Below are 19,374 nucleotides of genomic sequence, written 5' to 3'. Positions count from 1 at the left end.
AACAATCTAAATGTCCATCAACTGATAATTGGATAAATATGATACATTCACACAGTGGAATATTTTTTTAGCAATAAAAAGAATGGAAGCACTGATACATTCTACAACACAGGTGAACCTTGAAAACATTATGCTAAGTGAAAGAACTCACACATGAAAGGCAACATATTGTATGATTGCATGTATATGAATGTCTGGTGGTAAGGTGAATCTATGGAGACATAAAGTAGGTTAGCGATTGCTTAGGTGGAGGTAGAGGGAGAGCAAGTCTTGAAAGGAAATGGGGGAATGGCTGGTAATGGGTATAGATTTTCTTTTAGGGGTGATGACAATATTCTAAAATTGATTCTGGCCATGGTTGCAGAACACTGCATGCCCTAAAAACCATTGAATTATATACTTGAAATGGGTGAATTATATCTCAACACTTTTTTTAATGTTTTTTTATTATATTATGTTGGTCACCATACAGTACATCCCTGGTTTCTGATGCAAAGTTCGATGATTCATTAGTTGCGTATAACACCCAGTGCGCCATGCAATACGTGCCCTCCTTACTACCCATCACCAGCCTATCCCATTCCCCCACCCCCCTCCCCTCTGAAGCCCTCAGTTTGTTTCTCAGAGTCCATAGTCTCTCATGCTTCATTCATATCTCAACACTTTTAAAAATGAATGAGAGTGGCTTATTGAGAGATGAGTACAAGTCAATGTAAGTGGAGTAGACCACTGAGTGGCCTCATTTCTGGAGCTCTGCATGTTTTCGTATGCTTTAAGTAGCACTGCCATCCTTGGCCTTACCCAGCCCTGCCTCATTTCATCTCTGTCTATCCTCTGTTCTACAAGCAGTGACTTGGCTCCACAGAGGGGACAGGATGTAGAGGTCCTGAATGTATGGTGTTGCCTGAAGAGACAGGTCCCTCTCCTGTGGTTAACAGGGTTAAGATCATTCAATAAATCATTATTGAACATCTACTGTTCAATATTATTTAATACCATTCACAATACTATGTGAGATACTTACAGGAACTATAAATGTAAGTAAGGAATGCTTCTTTCCTTCAAATTTAGGTACAGATTTATTTATAGTACAAAGTGAAAAGTAAGTTCATTAGAGCAAGGAAAATAAAATTCTATGAAACACAAAAGAGAAGACTGAATGACAGCATCACAGAGGAGGTAGAATTTGAGCTGGGCCTTGAAAGAACAGTCAGGATTTCAAAATGTGGAGAAGGCCATTTATTTATTTATTTATTTTTTTGAGAAGGCCATTTAAACAATATCATGACCAAAGGGACGGATGATAGAAATGTGGCGTTTATATCGTGTAGTGATTTGTTAGCTGTGACACAAGTCTGAGAGATGGACAAAACCAGTTTCAGACCCTCTGCCTTCTCTCAGTCTCTGCGCAAGCACTCTGGCACACAAAGGGGACAAGATAAAGCTGTGAAGCTCATGTCCAATATTATATTTCTCGTCTCTTTTTTTCTCTCTCCATCCAAGAGGTTAAGGTCATTACTGCTATAACAAAGACACATTGCTAATGCTACTGCCTTGTGCTGTGATTGCTAGTTTTGACAGAGCCATGCATCAGGAGGAGTTTGCAGTCTGATGATACAGATCATACAGTACTTTTTGGCTCTGAAGTTACAGAGTTCTGTGATCTGAAACATCTGTCAATAGAGCAAAGATTTAAATGCAAAAAAAAATGAAATTATAGGGGCACCTGGGTGGCTTAGTCAGTTAAGAGTCTGATTCTTGGTTTCAGCTCCGGTCATGATCTCATGCATGTGTTGTGGGATCGAGCCCCGCATCAGGATCCACGCTCATTGGGGAGTCTGCTTGAAGATTCTCTCCCTCTGCCCCTCCCACCACTCTCATACACTTTCTCTCTGTAAAATGAATAAATAAATCTTTTAAAAAATGAAATGATAGAAGTACCAGAAACATTCATGGGATAAAGCTTCTCAATTAAAGAGTCTGAGAATAGAGTAAGATAAAAACAGAGAGGGAGGCAAACCACAAGAGACTACAGGGAACAAACTGAGGGCTGCTGGAGGGGAGGGGTAGGAGGATGGGATAATGGGGTGATGAGCATTAAGGAGGACACTTGATATAATGAGCATTGGCACTGGATGTTATATGCAACTGATGAATCACTAAATCCTACCCCTGAAACTAATAATACACTGTATGTTAACTAACTTGAATTTAAATAAAATCTTAAGAAAAATAAATAAAAGTTTCTGAGAAGAAAAATATACTGTAAACAAAGTCAAAGTTCAAACTAGAAAAAATACTTGCAACACATATAATGGGTAAAAGGGTAATTTCCTTAATATTCATCAATATATCAGTAACTCAAAGACCAGCAATTCTGTGGAAACTGGCGAAGGACACAACCAAACAGTTCATAAGAAAAGAAATGTGGATGGCTTATAAACATATAAAAAAGACTCACAACCTTACCCACAATTAAACAAACTACAAATTAAACTACAAAGAGGTTTTATTTCTCCTCTGTTAGAGTGACAAATATCAAACATTTTTTAAAGCCTTTGTTGACAAGGGTATGGGGAACAGGCAGGCAGGGCTGATTGGTGTGTAAACTGTGGAACTTCTCTGCAGAATAACTTGGTGATGATTATCAACATTTAATATACACATGGTGAAGTATTTAGGGAGAAGTGTATGGATATTTGCAACTTACTTTGAAATGTATCAGAAAAGATGGATTGATGGATGGATACATATGTGATAGAAAAGTATAGTGAAATATTAATGCTTGAATCCAGATGATGTGCATACAAATGTTCACTGTAAAATTTTATGCATATATATATATATATATATGCATTACAGTGTTGGTTATAGTGATGAAGCATTAGGTACAACCTAAATGTGTCTTTTTAATATTTTATTTATTCATGAGAGACAGAGAGGCAGAGGGAGAAGCAGGCTCCCCACAAAGCAGGGAGCCCAATGTGGGACTCGATCCCAGGACACCAGGATCATGACCTGAGCCAAAGGCAGACGCTCAACCAAGTGAGCCACCCAGGCACCCCCCCCCCCAAATGTTTTCAATAGGGAAATGGTTATATGATTAGCCATTTAGTGAAATGCCATGTAGCCATTAAAAAAATAAGGCAGATATCTTTAAAATTGTCTCCAATAGATATGAAAAAAGCAAGGTACAATATAGTATACTACTCTTTGATACATTTTATATCTGCATAATATTTCTCTGAAAGGATACAGAGGAAGCTGGTTAAGACTGGTTTCTTTCAGAGAGGAGATTTGGCAGGGGGAATGATGTGATTCTGGGTGGTAGAAAGACTTTGTATGCCTGTTTACTTCTTTATAGGGGTTGGGGGAACAGGAGAGGGGAGAGGAGTTTCATTTTGTTTTGTTTTGTTTGAGAGGAGTTAACTTTTAAAGAGAAATGTATTGTACTGTACATATTGGGAAGCAGTATAACATCTTGGTTAGGAACTCAGTCTCTGAAGTGAAACAGAAGTTGATAGTTGGGTCCTGGTTTCACTATTTATAGTTAAATGTCTTAGGCAAATATTTAATCTCTCTAAGCCTCGTGGAGAAAATAGAGGTACCCACCTCTTAGGGTTGATATAACAATTAAATGGATAATTCATGCAAAACATACCATTTGTAAGCTATAACTATCTTTGCGTAGTTTACATTTAGAATAGTTACCATTTTTTACTCCAAAAAGTATAGTTTTGAGTTTTCCTTAAAATCATAATCTTTATCTACTTTCTGCTTAGTTTTTAGACTCCCTCCAACTCTTTTTAAATATTTGTCTTTCTTCTTCCAGATACCTTAAGGCACATTATAAATTAATTACCTATAGAATTAGGAGTCTGAGACTTCCTATGGCAACATACAATAACAGTTAAAATTCTTCCATGTTATAATATGCTGGTATCTCACATAGTCGAAGACTAGCCTCGGTCTGATTTGTGGTTTTGCTTTTATGGTTTAGGAATCAAAGTGCCTCTCGTTGTTCCAAAGTGCCTCTCATTGTTCCATTACTTGGGAGTAATGGGATCAGTTAGTTACTGTAGCTGCCTATAAAGCCTATAGTGGTAACTGACCAGCTCTATATCCTTATTCTCTTTTTTCCCAGGACTTCATATCATCCACAGCCTAGATGAAGTCAATTTCATACAGAACCTTGTGTTTTACATTGAAGCCGCATATAAAACTGCTGTAAGTACTCATTTTGGAATTGATTTTAAACATGATTTTTAAAAAATTTTTTATTATGTTATGTTATTCACCATACAGTACATCATTAGTTTTTAATGTAATGTTCCATGATTCATTGTTTGCGTATAACACCCAGTGCTCCATGCAATACCGGCCTAACCCAATCCCCCACCCCCCCCCCGAAACCCTCAGTTTGTTTCCCAGAGTCCATAGTCTTATGATGTTTCTAAAAATACTGAACAACCCATTCCTTCTCCTAATGCTGCCCCTCATAGTGAACCAGTCTATAAGGCTTCTGGCAGAAATTGCCTTCAGCCCCTTTCTTTGCTAAGCTCGGTCATCCTCTGTTTGCCTTCTCTCCAAAGGAGTTACAGAGGCAAAAGGGTCAAGATGCTATGCTTCCACTCTTGTCAAATTCTGTGCTATCTCATGTCATGTATTTGGGAATCTGGAGCTAAATTGTGGTCTTATTTTAATGGTCTGTGGTCTTAAACAGGGGCAAGATGGCTAGGGAGTATAATGGGTCAGTTAGCTACTTAGAAATAAAATTTAGTCATATGTTTAATATTATCTGCAGATATTGATTCCGTGCTTACTATAAAAAAATAGTTCCTTTTTCTCATAACTACCATATGAGGTAGGTTTATATTAAATCATAATATATTTAACATCTCTTCTCTCAGGGATCACTGTTCTTCTGTGTGTAATGTTCATTGTATTGAAAATGGCTGTGTCATAAATAGTCCAGGGTTTTTTTAGTCGTCTAATTGTTTAATTTGTTTAGTTGTTTTTTAGCTGTTTTAGATGGTAGGGTAAACCTGTGACCTGTCACTCCATATTTGCCAGAAGGATAAGTTTAACGTAGACATATTTGATGCGAGCAGACATTATTTGTTGACTGATCACTTTGCCTTCTGATACCATAGGCCTGCTGTGGTCCAGGGTACAGGTCAGGGTTCTCTGGCCTCTCCATTGCAACCAGGGATTGCAGCAGTAGAATTAATGATATGTGCCTTCTCATACTCTAATCTTGCTGCACAAATTAGGGTAGAGCTGGGTTTGGGGACAAATGAGGCTAGCCATGGGATAAATACTGCTTACCTTCTAGAAGCTTCACTTTAACTCAGAAATTTGGTATAAAAAGTAATTGAAGGTAAATAAAGAAACAAATATAGAGGGGGGTGTGTGTATGCACACATGCATGTGTACACATGGGTATTTCCAAATTCTGTTCAATGAGAGGGCCTAGATGCAATGACACCACAGTGACAGTGAGCACCAGTGCCTAGGTCTTGGATTGTAGCTATTCATTCTGTAATAAAGGAAACCAGGATTCCTTGTAGAATTGGCTGATTCTAGGGCTGAGGGGAGGAAAATACAAGATGAAACTACAGTATCTTGTAGTGACGGAAAGTGAGGAAGTGTTCAAAAAGAATGGGGCATGTCAAAGGGGTGCAGGAGCCAACCTGGAAGAACTCCCAATGGCTAAAGCTGGAACAATTTGAGCAACAAAACAAATAGCGATAATATTTTATTATAACCCAGAGAATAACCTAAATATAAGTTCATAGGGATATAAACAAATGAGTAAATGAATGAGGGAGAAAGGACAGCTGTTCCTTAGAGAAGAACTGCAATTAATGAGTGTAGAGGTAATGAAGGAACTGAAAAATCACCATGAAACACCACTGTAATAATTGTTGCGGACAAGATTCACCAATAGATGCTAAATTAGTGGGTAGTTGTTTGAGGAGATACAGGGTATTTGCACAGTTGTAAAGTATCTTTCTCAAGATAGTTATTAATCGCAAGGGGGAAAATAGTAACGGTACGACAGAGAAACCCTGCAGACACCACCTTAACCGCGTGGTGAAGGTTAACATCACCATAATAAGACATATCAACATCGTGTACTCCCTGGTATGATGCAGTAAGAAGGACACAGCATAACGTCTGTAGTATTCTTGACAAAAATGCACAATCTTAATTTAATGAAGAGAAGACATCAGGGGAACCTAAATTGAGATCTATAAAATATCTGACCACTGATCTTCTGAAAGTGTCAAGGTCATGAAAGGTTAGACTTGAGAAACTGTCACCGATCCGAAGAGACTAAGGAGGCATGACACATGCAGCACGGTCTTCTGGATTGGATCCTGGAACATAAAATGGCTATTAGTGGAAAAACTGGTGAAATCCTAGCAAAGTCCATAATCTGGTTACTAGTATTTTACTAATGCTAATTTCTTAGCTTTGGCAAGTGTACTACGGTTATATCAGGTGTTAACATTAGAGGAAGTTGAGTGAAAGGTATGTGGGAACTCACTGTAGTATTTCTGTAACTTCTCTGTCAGTCTAAAGTTATTTCAAATAAAACAGTTTTTAAAAAGTAACTTTAAATGTTATCTTTATATTATCGAGGGGCCATATACAGCTATGGTTAGGAATTTACACTTTGGACTGAGAGTACTTGGACTCTAATCGTAGCTCTGTCACTTATTAGCTGTGTGGCCATGGGTGAGTCACTTAGCTTCTCTGCTCCTCAATTTCATCACCTATAAAATATAAGAATTAAAGAAGATAGTAGTATAAAGTGCATAGGTTAGTGCATGGTACATTGTCAATGCCAATAGAGAGTAAAATTAGAGTAGATATTTAAGATGAAACACTGGGCTGTTGTTTAGACTCCATCTTCCAGACCCCATTAGCATCTGCCTTGATGAAAAATTTTGAGAAGCATTTCTCTACATGGACCGAGTTATAGTTCTTAGGCCTGATCAACTGTTGAGGAGTCGTCCAACTTCTTAGAGGTCCCAATGGAATTTGAAGCTACTAGGAAAAAAGATACAGGGGCAACCCAACTCATTGGCATCTCCCTAACAGGCATTGTGGGTACACATGTGTATGGCAAATTAGCTAGTATGTGTGCCTTTTATTCAAGAGTTGTGTGTCTAGTAAGCATTTAGTAGTAATGACTTGCTAATGGTTTGTTGGTTATTTTATGCTAGGACTTCGGGATATGGGAACGTGGAGACAAGACCAACCAAGGGATCTCTGAATTGAATGCCAGTTCAGTTGGCATGGCAAAGGTAATTTTCCTTGCTTTGTTTGTACCAAGTGTGGGGTAAGGAAATACACCTTTACCATAGATAAAGGCTTAATGTGAATTTGGATCATCATCAAATTGTTCTTTTATGACACAGGCAAAATTCGGATTCTCCCATAGAATTATGGAAATGTAGGTAAAGATTTATTTCATTAGCTCCAGATTTATATATCCAACTGCTTTTGTAGCATATCTCTACTTACATATACCACAGAGACCTCAGAGAACGTATTTCTTAAAGATTTATTCATTTATTTGAGAGAGAGAAGTGAGTGCACATGTACATGGGGGCCGGGCAGAGGGAGAGGGAGAGAGAGAATCTTCAGCAGACTCCCCACTGAGTGCGGAGCCCAACACAGGGCTCGATCCCACGACCCCAAGATCATGACCTGAGCTGACATCAAGAGTCAGACGCCTAACCAACTGAGCCACCCAGGCACCCCAGAGAACATATCTTCAACTAAACTCATCTTTTCTACCATTACAAAAACAATAAGAGGCCTTGCCCGTTCCATACACCAGTTGACAAAACTTGATTATCAGGGAACCATCTGTCAATCCCGAACCCCCGTCACTCTCCTGCATCCCACATATCATCATCATCATCATCACTACCTTTCCACTTGACTCCATCTTTTCCTTCCCATGGCTACTGCCTTAATTTCAGCTCTTATTTTTGGAGACAGCAAGAAGCCATAAAATAGAATAGCAGGAATAGGATCAAACATATCTATTATAATGATAAATATGCATGACCTAATTGAAGTTTCCCCTGCCAAAAGACACAGATCGATTTTAAAAAGATAATACACCCCTATGTTTATTGCAGCATTATTTATAATAGCCAGAATATGGAAACAACCTAAGTGTCCATCCATAGATGAATAGATAAAGAAGATGTAATACACACACACACAGAATGCATTATGCCCCACCATAGAAAAGAATGAAATCTTGACTATTGACATCATGGGTGGATGTAGAGGGTATAATACTAAGTGAAATAAACCAGACAGAGTAAGACAAATAGCATATGATTTCACTTATATAAGTGTAATCTAAAAACCAAAACAATTAAAAACACACAATAAGAGCAACCTAAATTTCCAACAATTGTTAAATGGTTAAATAAGAGAGAATATTATGTTGAAATAAAGAATTTTCATAATATGGAGAAACATGTATACTCTAGTATCCTAACCAAATTTTATATGAAACATGATCTCAACATGACAGATTTGCATAAAGAGAACTAATAGGAAACATGCCAAAAATATTAGTATTATTTTGGGTGATTTTTTTGCCCTCTCCATGCTTTTTTATGTTTTCAAAATATTCTATAACAAGTACATTATACTTTTATAAACAGAAAAGCAAAAAATTAATAAGCAAATTCTGTTTTTAAAAGAAACATCTTCCGCCTTGGTGACTAGTAACTTTCATCTTTAAGTCAGTCATAGTGTCTTTTTAGGGTATTCACTTCTCTGTGGAAACTCAGTGATGTGCCAGTACCTAATGGCTGTTGCATTTTAATATATCCACAGAACTTCTAGCATTTCTTATATGCTGGTATCATACTTGCAGCTACCCTGGCAAAAGAGTGGCTTACTATCGATTCATCTGTGCCATGTTCAAATTATTTTTAAAATATGATGCTTGGCTTAATAATGCTAAAACTTTATCTATCTATGCTGTATCTTTTTTAAAATGCATTTTTAAAGAATTCAGCCACTGGAAATATAATAAAATAATAAAATTTTTAAAATAAAATATAATATATTTTTATTGAGGTGTAATTGACATATAACATAGCGTAAGTTTGGAGTGTACAACATGTTGATTTTGATACATTTTTATTGCAATATGATTACCACCAAAGTGTTAGGTAACACCTCTATCAAATCATATAATTATCATTTTTTTGTGGTAGAAATTATTAATATTTAGTCTCTTAGCAACTTAGAAGTTTATATTACACTATTATTGTCCATAATCACTGTGCTGTGCATTAGATCTCCAGAACTTATTTATCTACTGGTTGCAAGTTTGTACCTTTTTTTAAAAAAGAATTATTTATTGTAGAAAGAGAGAGGCACAGAGTGAGCACATGGGGGGAGGGGCAGAGGGAGAGAGTCTTCAAGCAGACTCCCTACTGAGCATGGAGCCCCATGTGGGGCTCAGTCCCACCACCCATGAGATCATGACCTAAGCTGAAACCAAGAGTCGGGTGCTTAACTGACTGAGCCACCCAGGCACCCCGCAAGTTTGCACCTCTAAACAACATCTCCTCAATTCCTCCATCCCCCAACCTCCTGGTAACCACCATTTTACTCTGTTTTTTTGAATTTGGCTTTTTAAGTTCCACATATAAGTGATACAGTACAGTATTTGTCTTTCTCTAACTTATCTTACTTAGCATAATGCCCTCAAGGTCCATTTCTGTTGTCACAAATGGCAGCATGAGTGTATGTGTATCATGTCTTCTTTACCCATTCATCTGTTGACAGTGTTTCCATATATTAGCTATTATGAATAATGCTGCAGTCAACATGGGGGTGCATATATGTCTTTGATATCCTCTTTTCATTGCCTTTGTATATATACCCAAGAGTGGAATTTCTGGATTGATCTTGTGATAGTCCTATTTTAAGTTTATGAGGAACCCCCATAGTGTTTTCCATAGTGGCAGAACCAATTTGCATCCCATCCAACAGTGTACGAGGGTGCCCTTTTCTCTACATTCCCGAGCCTACATTCATTACCACTTGTCTTTTTGATAATAGCCATTCTTACAGGTGTGAAGTGAAATCGTATTGTAGTTTTGATTTGCATTTTCCTGTTGATTAGTGACTTTGAACATCTTTTGATGTCCCTGTTGACCATTTGTGTGTCTCCTCTGGAAAAAAATACCTATTCAATTCCTCTGCTCATTTATTAATTGAATTTTTTTTATTATTGAGTTATATGAGTTATTTACATTTTTTGGATATTAACCTCTATAGTTTGAAAATATTTTCCTCTGTTCCATAGGTTGCCTTTTCATTTTTTTGATTGTTTCTTTTTCTGGGCAGGAACTTTTTAGTTTGATGTCGTCCCCACTTGTTGATTCTTGCTTTTGTTGCTTATGCTTTTGGTGTCATATATAAAAAATCATGGCCAAGACCAGTGTAAAGGAGCTTTTTTCCTATGTTTTCTTCTAGAAGCTTTAGAGTGTCAGGTCTTATGTTTAGTCCATGTCAAGTTAATTATTGTGAGGGTGTAAGGTAGGTGTGCAATTTCATGCTTCTGCATGTGGTTATCTAGTTTTCCCCACACCATTTGTTGAAGAGACTATTCTTTCTGCATTGACTGTTCCTGGCTTCCTTGTCAAATATTCATTGACTGTAAATGCAGGGGTTTATTTCTGGCTTTTATTCTGTTCCATTTGTGTATGTGTGTATTTTTATGCCCATACCATACTATTTTAACTACTATAGCTTTGTAGTATATTTTAAAATCAAGATGTGTGATGCCTCCAGCTTTGTTTTTCTTTCTCATGATTGCTTTGGCTATTTGGTTTCTTTTGTGGTTCCAGGCACATTTTAGGATTGTTTATCTATTTCTGTGAAAAATGCCATTGGAATTTTGATAAGGATTGCTTTGGATCTATAGATGGCTTTTGGTAGTATGGACATTTTAACGATATTATTTCTTCCAATCCATTGAACATGGGATATCTTTCCATTTGTTTGTGTCTTTAATTTCTTTCATCCAAGTATTGTAGTTTTCATTGTTTAGATCTTTTACCTCCCTAGTTAAATTTACCCTTAAGTATTTTATTGCTTTTGATGCTATTGTGAGTGGGATAGTTTTATTTCTTTCTCCAGATGTTTTTCTTGTTGTTGTTAATGTACAGAAATGCCACTGATTTCTGTATGTTGATTTTATATCCTACAACTTTACTGAATTCATTGATTGGTTCCAACACTTTTTGGTTGAGTTTACAATTTTCTATATGTAATGTATCATCTTCAGATAATGACAGCTTTACTTCTTCCTTTCTGATTGGGATGCCTTTTATTTCTTTGTCTTGCCTAATTGCTCTAGCTAGGACTTCAAATACTATGTTGAATAAGAGTGTTGTGAATGGGCATCCTTGTCTTGCTCTTGATCTTGAGGAAAAGCTTTCAATTTTTCACTATTTTTGTTATTTGAATGCCAGTTAGTTTCAGGTGTGTAATATAGTGATTGGACACTTACATACAACACCCGGTGCTCATCACCACGAGTGTTAGCTGTGGGTTTGTTGTATATGGCCTTTATTATATTCAGGTATGTTCCTTCTATACTAAATTTGTTGAGGGTTTTTATCATGAAAGGATGTTTGCAGCCTCCATCTTAATTGTCTCTGGGATAATGTGGGAAGCAAAGAAAAACTCAGAGGCCCCTGGGAATAAAGAACGCTACATTGTTTTTTCTGTTCTGCTGAACATATTCAAAATGACTTCATATGCACTGATATGATGCGGGGGTACAGGGAGAAGAAATCCATATCGTCTGCTGAAAATATCCTTTCTTTCTTTGCTCTTCATAGGCAGCCCTGGAAGCATTGGATGAACTGGACCTGTTTGGTGTGAAAGGTGGGCCCCAGTCAGTTATCCATGTCCTGGCTGATGAAGTGCAGCACTGCCAGGTAAGAGAATAGTGACGACATTATGGAAAATGTTATTCTTACCCAGACACAGAATGAGCATGGCCTTGAGAATAAAGAGACCTGAGAGTACATAATCTGATTTATTACCACGTGCCAAAAATGTCTTATCCAAGCTTCCTGTGCTGAGATAATCCTGATATAGCATGAACTGTAACATAGATCATAGTCCTGTTGTCTCATCCATGGTTGTTCCACATCATAGTATGTGGAATTCTCCACTGTTGTCCTGTTAAGGGTCTATGGGCTGTACGCCTTTTCTAAATATACCAAGAGAACAAGAAGTGACTGATTTTGAGTGTTCTTGATAGTGGCTTTGAAACATTCTCTTGTCCCCAGTTGGCTCCAGGCTTAGATGTTTGGAGATTAGACTGGTTAAGTGGTAAATATGTATCCTCGGTTTTGCTTGGGGTTACTGTCTGTATTGAAAGAGTAAGGTTCTTCTCATTGGCAAGATGACTTTCTCCCCATCTTCAAACCCTGATTAGATAACAGTGGTGAATATAAACTCATCTTCTCATTTTAAAAATGTGAGATTTTCCTCGGAAAATATAAACGTCAGCAGTGTAGGAGCTGAGCCTTCCACATCCTGCTTTCTCAGCAGCTACATTTTCTCTTATCTTTATGCTTCAGTGGTTGCTAATGGAGCAAGGGGATTGTGGACAGAGAATGTTTAGAGTATTCTTGATCCATTAGCAGCTGTTTAAGAATCAGGGTTGGGGGGGGCACCTGGGTGGCACAGCGGTTAAGCGTCTGCCTTCGGCTCAGGGCGTGATCCCGGCGTTCTGGGATCGAGCCCCACATCAGGCTCCTCCGCTATGAGCCTGCTTCTTCCTCTCCCACTCCCCCTGCTTGTGTTCCCTCTCTCGCTGGCTGTCTCTATCTGTCAAATAAATAAATAAAATCTTAAAAAAAAAAAAAGAATTAGGGTTGGGAAGCATTGAGAGCAGTATTAAGACAAGGGATGATGTACAGAAATAGCTAGTTTTCTAAGCTCTCACTTAGAAATTATTATTGAATTATTGTGGAATTCAATGTTGAATATAATTGAATCATTATTATGGTATAATGTTTAGATTTTCTCCCGAATGATCCTCTTCCACATAGATCTTTTGAAACTAAAGCTGTTAGTTTTCTAAAACCAAGTTATTTACTAATGTGCCATTTTTTACTTCCTTTCTTCCTTTTTTAGTCCATCCTTAATTCGATACTCCCCCGTGCTTCAACATCCAAAGAGGTCGATGCTAGTCTGCTTTCAGTTATTTCCTTCCCAGCCTTTGCAGTAGAGGATAGCCAGTTGGTAGAGCTCACAAAGCAAGAAATCATCACCAAGCTTCAGGTATGTCCACACGTGCCCTTCTTTTCTTTAAGGCTTTGACTTTAAGGAGACATTAATATCGTTGGGGGCCTTGAGTCAGTGATTTAACCAAATGATCAGGGTTAACACCACCAGTAATAAAACAAACTGGCATCAGGTACCCGCTGATACAGTGCACTGAAAAGTGCACAGCACCAGGGTGGTGTCCGTGCAAATAATGCGTGATCTCAGTCTGATCATGAGAAAACATCACACAGAACCAAACTGAGGACATTCTACAGATTAACTGATGAGCTCTTCCAAAGCATCAAGGTGATAAAAAAAACAAGGAAAGACTGAGGAACTGGCACATATTGTAAGAGACTAAGGAGACACGACACTGAATGCGGTGGGATCCCGAAATGGATTTTGGAACAGTAAAAAGGCCATTAGTGGAAAAACTGGCGAAATCCAAAGAAGTTCTGTACTTTGGTTAATAGCATTGTACCAAGATTAATTTTTTAATTTTGATAACTGTTCTACGGTTAGGGAAGATGTTAATATAAAGGGACAGTCGATGAAGGGTAATGGGGATGCTCTGTACTGTTTTTGCAACTCTTCTGTAAGTCTCAAATTATCTCAAAAATTAAAAAAAAAAAAATATATATATATATATATATGTTGTATCTTTTAAGCTCTGTGAACAGGACCACATAGATTAGTAATTGGACTGTTACAGACTTACCCTATGCTGGAAAGTGATGGAGAGGATAATATTAGAAACTCTGCTTTAGGGAAGAGCCTGTAACTTAGCCCTCACTTGAACTCACATTGATTGCTGAAATCAGTTTCTGGGCTGGGCTGATATCAGAGGTTTTTTTTAAATTACATTTTATTATTTTTTAAATATTGTATTCGTGTTGATGATAGGTCTGCACATGTAGCTGTCGCAAAGGATGTATTTCTGGTGCATTATATGGCTGTACCAGTGTACATGCTTCTGACTTTTTTCTCTGCATTCCCAGGGTCGTTATGGGTGCTGTCGCTTTCTACGAGATGGATATAAAACTCCTAAAGAGGTAGGTTTCTTTTCCCCAGAATGAGTCCAAGGTAGAATGGTCACTACTATCTACAGTCTTATTCAGAGAAAATACTTGATGTATTATATGTTGGCTAACTGAACATAATAAAAAAAATACTCAAAAGAGAAAATCCTTAACTCACTGGTGGTACTTAAAACAATCACTAAATAGGATAACAATAACTCATGTTTGCTACCTTCGTTGGGCTTAGTTGCCAAGTTCTATTTGTAAGCCTTTATGGATTAAATAAAACAGAGGAAAGTGTAGTTCTTCCACTTCTTGCCGCTGGTTGGTTTCAGGAAACAGCTACTGATAGGTGTTTAAATCAGTGGATGAAAGTTTAAGCAGAAACAGAATATTTGAATAGTCTCAAAGTATCTCCCTGCCAAATATTTCATAATTACAGAGGGGAAAATCTTTCCTTCGATAGATCTTTCTGCCCCGCCCCCCCACCTTTCACAGTTGGTTAGTTCCAAACAGTACCTGATCTTGAAAAGTTAACATCCTTTTGTTCCACTTGTCAAAAGTACTCCACAGAATTATCAATGGAGAAAAGTAAGTATTATTAAAGGGAATGAATGGTCAAGAAGAAGCACTTCACTGGCAATGTAAACAGTGTTTAAGGCTTTTTTTAATCATCCAGCTTGAACTCTTCTAGTCTACTTCCATTCTTCTACTTTATTCTTTAGCCCTACTGATTTCTATCTCTACCAATCAATTACAATTATGCTCTGAAATATCATCAGAATCTCCTAAGTGATCAATCCAATAGTCTTTTCCCCAACCTTATTATACTCGACTTCTCTGTGGTACATTACTGCTACCTACCCCTCCATTTTCTTGAAATTCTTTTCCCATTTAGTTTATACACTACACAATCCTAATTCTTCTCTTTTTGTTCTTTCATCACCGAACTATGAGGGTTTACCAAGATTCTGTTCCTGGGCCATTTGTTCACTATATGTAGGTACTACATCTTTAACTTGTGCTTCAAGTGTCACCTCTACGAGGATGATTCCCGAACCCTCATCTCTTGCTGTCCTTGTAAACATTTCTATGTGTGTGTTCTGCTGCTACCTCAAACTTACCAAGTATAAAATCACATTCACGTTTATTATAAATGAATCTCACTTCTTCATTTACCTGCCTATAGTACCATTCTAATCCCAGTTCTGCTAGTTACAAGTCGCATCACAAAGTACTCGCTAAGGGAGGGGAGTACGAACATCCTCTGCCTTCTCTGAAACAATCAGAAGTGAAAGGCTGTCTCGTGATACCTCTGAACTAGAGACGTGTGTTTGACTTTGCAGTGGTAAGGTAGACTTTATTGTGTTTTTACTAGGATCCCAGTCGCCTGTACTATGAACCATCTGAGCTGAAGTTATTTGAAAACATTGAGTGTGAATGGCCACTGTTCTGGACGTACTTTATCCTCGATGGGGTCTTCAGTGGCAATGCGGAACAGGTAATATGCCGGGGAAAGAGCTTTTCGGCAGAACGTGTTTACTATGTCTTCGTCTTTCAGTTAATGGCTGTGCCGACCTTCTGACCAAATGGAAGTCTTCCCGAATAGGGAAGAGATAGAGTCTTCTAAGTCTTCTAGAGACTAGTACTTGAGGGCACTAGGTTGAGTCGGAAGGCCTTTATATTGCCATCACTCGGACTTGGCTTTTAACAACTATAGAGAGCAAAATAGCAAGCCCTGTCCACCTGCCTCAGTTGTTAGAGGTGCTTGAATTTACTTCCTGGCTTTGTATATCCTTTTTTAAATAAATCTTGGAAACGATGTTCTGACTTTAGCCCCCCCCCAAAAAAAAAACCCCAAACAACAACAACCCATTTATACCCTGTCCTTGCCCTGCAAAACATGGTCATCATCGCTTTTTGAGCTACATGAATAAAGTAATTTAGAAACCATCATTGGAAAATAGACTGGGAGATTTGATCGAGTGAGTTTAGTGTCAGGCATTCTACAAATCGCCTGTGGTCTAAACTTGGACATAAATCCGACACATTGGGAAGTTATTTATACTTGGCTACATAAAACACAATTTTGTGTAATTTGAATGCTTGGGCCAATATTAATCTGTAACTGCCAGTAGGAGTTTAAATAATAGGGCTACACCAGAGTTTCAGGGGCCACAAAGGGCTGTTTTACTCTAAATTTCAGTAAATTAAAGGATATCCCTTTTTAAGAAAGCAAATAAGGTAAGCGGTAATAGAAATAACCCACTCTATTTTGACCACCCTATTTTGATTCTACCGTTTTTCTCAGTCCTTCTCATATGCCACAGAATTATTTATCAAAAGCTTTTCTTACTCAAAGAAAGATGTATTTATCAAATGTGCCTACTCAGTACAAAGCACATTCAGGTTTTTTGGACTCTGGGTGGGGGAAAGAGTTGGGAAGCCTGGATTCTTTTTCATTCTTTTTTTTTTTCTGGCTTCCCTCCTGACTCTTGAGTAGCCCAAATATAGCCATTGACTTCTTTGGTTTCTCTGTATACAATGAAAATAATTTTTCACTCTTTGAAGAAGAAGATGTCCCTAAAAATTTTTTTTAATTTCACAGATGAAGAAGATACACCGTAAGCACAAGGGACGGTCAGTTCAGCTGTAATAAGACATATATGTTTCTTGAAAATCACCACACTCTGCATATTTGAGAAATAAAAACTATAGGTCTTATGGGAAAATGAGGTTGGGACACAACATTTAAAAAGTTTGCCAGAAATACATACAAAATGACAGGAACCTGGTAAGCACAGTATCATAACTCTATGCATGTGAAATGGTTAAGAAATACATAAATTACCACAATAAATATGGCACTTGTATCTTGAAAAAGACCTTAGGTTTGCTCGTGGATTATGTGCACCCAGGTTCCTGCCAGCTCACCTGATGGGCTCCCATGCCCACCACCTTGCATGCCAGAGGAAGGGAACAAGAAAGATGGCAAAAGAGTGAGGGGAAAGAGAAAAAGAACATAGAACAGACATGATGAATACAAAATAAACTGAGGAGAAAGGGGAAGAAATGAAAGAGAAGGGAAGGCACACCGAATCAGGCAGCTAGGGTGGCCGTGAGAAGGGAGCAGCTCAGAAGTGATTATCAAGCAGTAGAAGGAGTGTTATCTGAAATCGGACAGAAAGTTCTAACACGGAATGTGGATGGGTGTGGTTCATTGCCCTCCTGAAGCACACGTGTGCATGTGTGTGTTTCAAAATTGTGCATAAGCAAATGTCGAATCCAGGTGATGCACAAATCGTTCCCTCATATATCAAACGCACTGGAACAAATTTGTGTTTTCAGAACAACTGTGATAGAACCGTTTTTTCCACTATAAATTATAGTGTTTTTTTTTTCCTTTTTGTGTTTTGTTTTTTGCTTTTTTTTTGGTATTACTAATCTAATCTACAGCAAATTGTTAAGCAAAAAATGTGAACTTCACTACAATAGAAACTTATTTTAGCTGTTAAATACAGTTTTAAATCCAGTACATGTAAAGGCAAGAAGCTGTATTTCGAGTAGTGGATAAAAACAAGGCTGTGGAGGCAGGCCGACTTGGGCTCAAATCTGGGCTCAACCTTACACTTGCTGTGTCATCTTCCACAAGTTCATAACCTCTTTGAGCCTTACTTTTTCAGTAAAAAAGCTTTAACTGCATATACCTCCTAGGATGGTTATTAAAATTAAAGGTGTTATCCGCAACTAATGAATCATTGAACATTACAGCAAAAACAAATGATGTATGTTACCTAATTGAATTTAAATTAAAAAAATTAAATGTGTTAAAGCACACAAAATTTCTAGCGTAGTATCTGGCCTGTAATAAGCTTTTGGTAAATGCTACTCTCCTTTCCTCTCCCTTATCCCAGCTGAATATGCTCTTTTGCAATAGGAACTTCTTTGGCTACAACCCTCCGTGAGATCCCCGGAGGGAACTCTATAAACTTTTTTCTCCCTTTCTTTTATCTACAGGTTCAAGAATATAGAGAGGCTCTTGAAGCAGTCCTCATCAAGGGCAAAAATGGAGTGCCACTTTTGCCAGAGCTGTACAGTGTTCCTGCAGACAGGGTGAGTTGGATAGTGCCATAACATGGGGCTGGGAGAAGGAGAGCCGTACCTCAACGGGACTGCCTCATTTAAGGCAAATACTTTTTAATTTTCCGACTTCAATGTTCTAAGAGTTTGTCTTTCAGTAAAAGATGATGAAAATATGATTTTAGTCCTTTCAAAATAAATTTTTTAAGCAGTCCCAATTATGGTGCCATTGCATAGTGAGACAAGGGCAAGACCAGACGTTACAACGGTGGTTTCATGGGTGTATACTTATCCTCCGACTCATCAAGATGCATATATTAAATATGTAGGGCCTTTTTATATGTCAACCATACCTCAATTAAAAAAAATTAATTGTTCAGAGATTGATTTTTTTTAAAAAAAGACCAAACCTTAAGGTTGATGATGATGTGGAGTTCAGTAAGCAGAACTAGAATGATGTTCTCTGTGAACTCTCAGCATTTGGTATTCTCTGCTTTGAGGCCAGTAATCTGGGATTGTTTGAGTAGATCAGGCTTGGAAAATGAATTATGTCTTCATTTTCCCACAATGCCAGTTGGGAGCACCATTGTTCCTCTTCTCCATTACGAAGGAGCATTAGCCAGGGAGAGTTGCAGTCTTCCATTCTAGTGGAGATGGATGGAATAAGCTGCTAGCAGCATCAGCAGCATCACCTAAGCGCTTGTAAGAAATGCAGATCTCAGGGCCCTCCTCCACACCTACTCAGTCAGAATCTGCCTTTGGACAAGATCCTCAAGTGATCTGTATGTACACACATTTAGAGGAGCCCTTCCCTAGACTGTAGTCATAGTGCTTGACTTTTCAGTGCGTTGCATATGTAACTTTTATGGGGTATGAGTCACAATCCAGATTCAGCCTTTTTGTTGTCTAGTATCTTTAACCTTCTGTC

At 37.9% G+C, this 19,374-nt stretch overlaps 1 protein-coding gene across 10 annotated transcripts in view; it reads left to right on the top strand.

Moving 5' to 3' along the window:
* The window catches only part of PHKA1 (phosphorylase kinase regulatory subunit alpha 1), a 143,902-nt gene that overhangs the window by 28,695 nt on the left and 95,833 nt on the right, over positions 1-19,374 (top strand). For all 10 annotated transcript variants that reach the window (XM_026485755.4, XM_048213381.2, XM_026485760.4 and 7 more), the window contains exons 5-11: positions 4,145-4,227; positions 7,236-7,316; positions 11,907-12,005; positions 13,216-13,362; positions 14,346-14,399; positions 15,745-15,867; positions 18,384-18,479. In XM_026485755.4, coding sequence (XP_026341540.1) covers positions 4,145-4,227; positions 7,236-7,316; positions 11,907-12,005; positions 13,216-13,362; positions 14,346-14,399; positions 15,745-15,867; positions 18,384-18,479 — 683 coding nt within the window. The remainder of the gene's footprint in view (positions 1-4,144; positions 4,228-7,235; positions 7,317-11,906; positions 12,006-13,215; positions 13,363-14,345; positions 14,400-15,744; positions 15,868-18,383; positions 18,480-19,374) is intronic.

The sequence above is a fragment of the Ursus arctos genome, chromosome X (assembly GCF_023065955.2).
Source record: "Ursus arctos isolate Adak ecotype North America chromosome X, UrsArc2.0, whole genome shotgun sequence".
Classification (NCBI taxonomy): domain Eukaryota; kingdom Metazoa; phylum Chordata; class Mammalia; order Carnivora; family Ursidae; genus Ursus; species Ursus arctos.
This window is presented reverse-complemented; position numbering and strand designations above follow the sequence as displayed.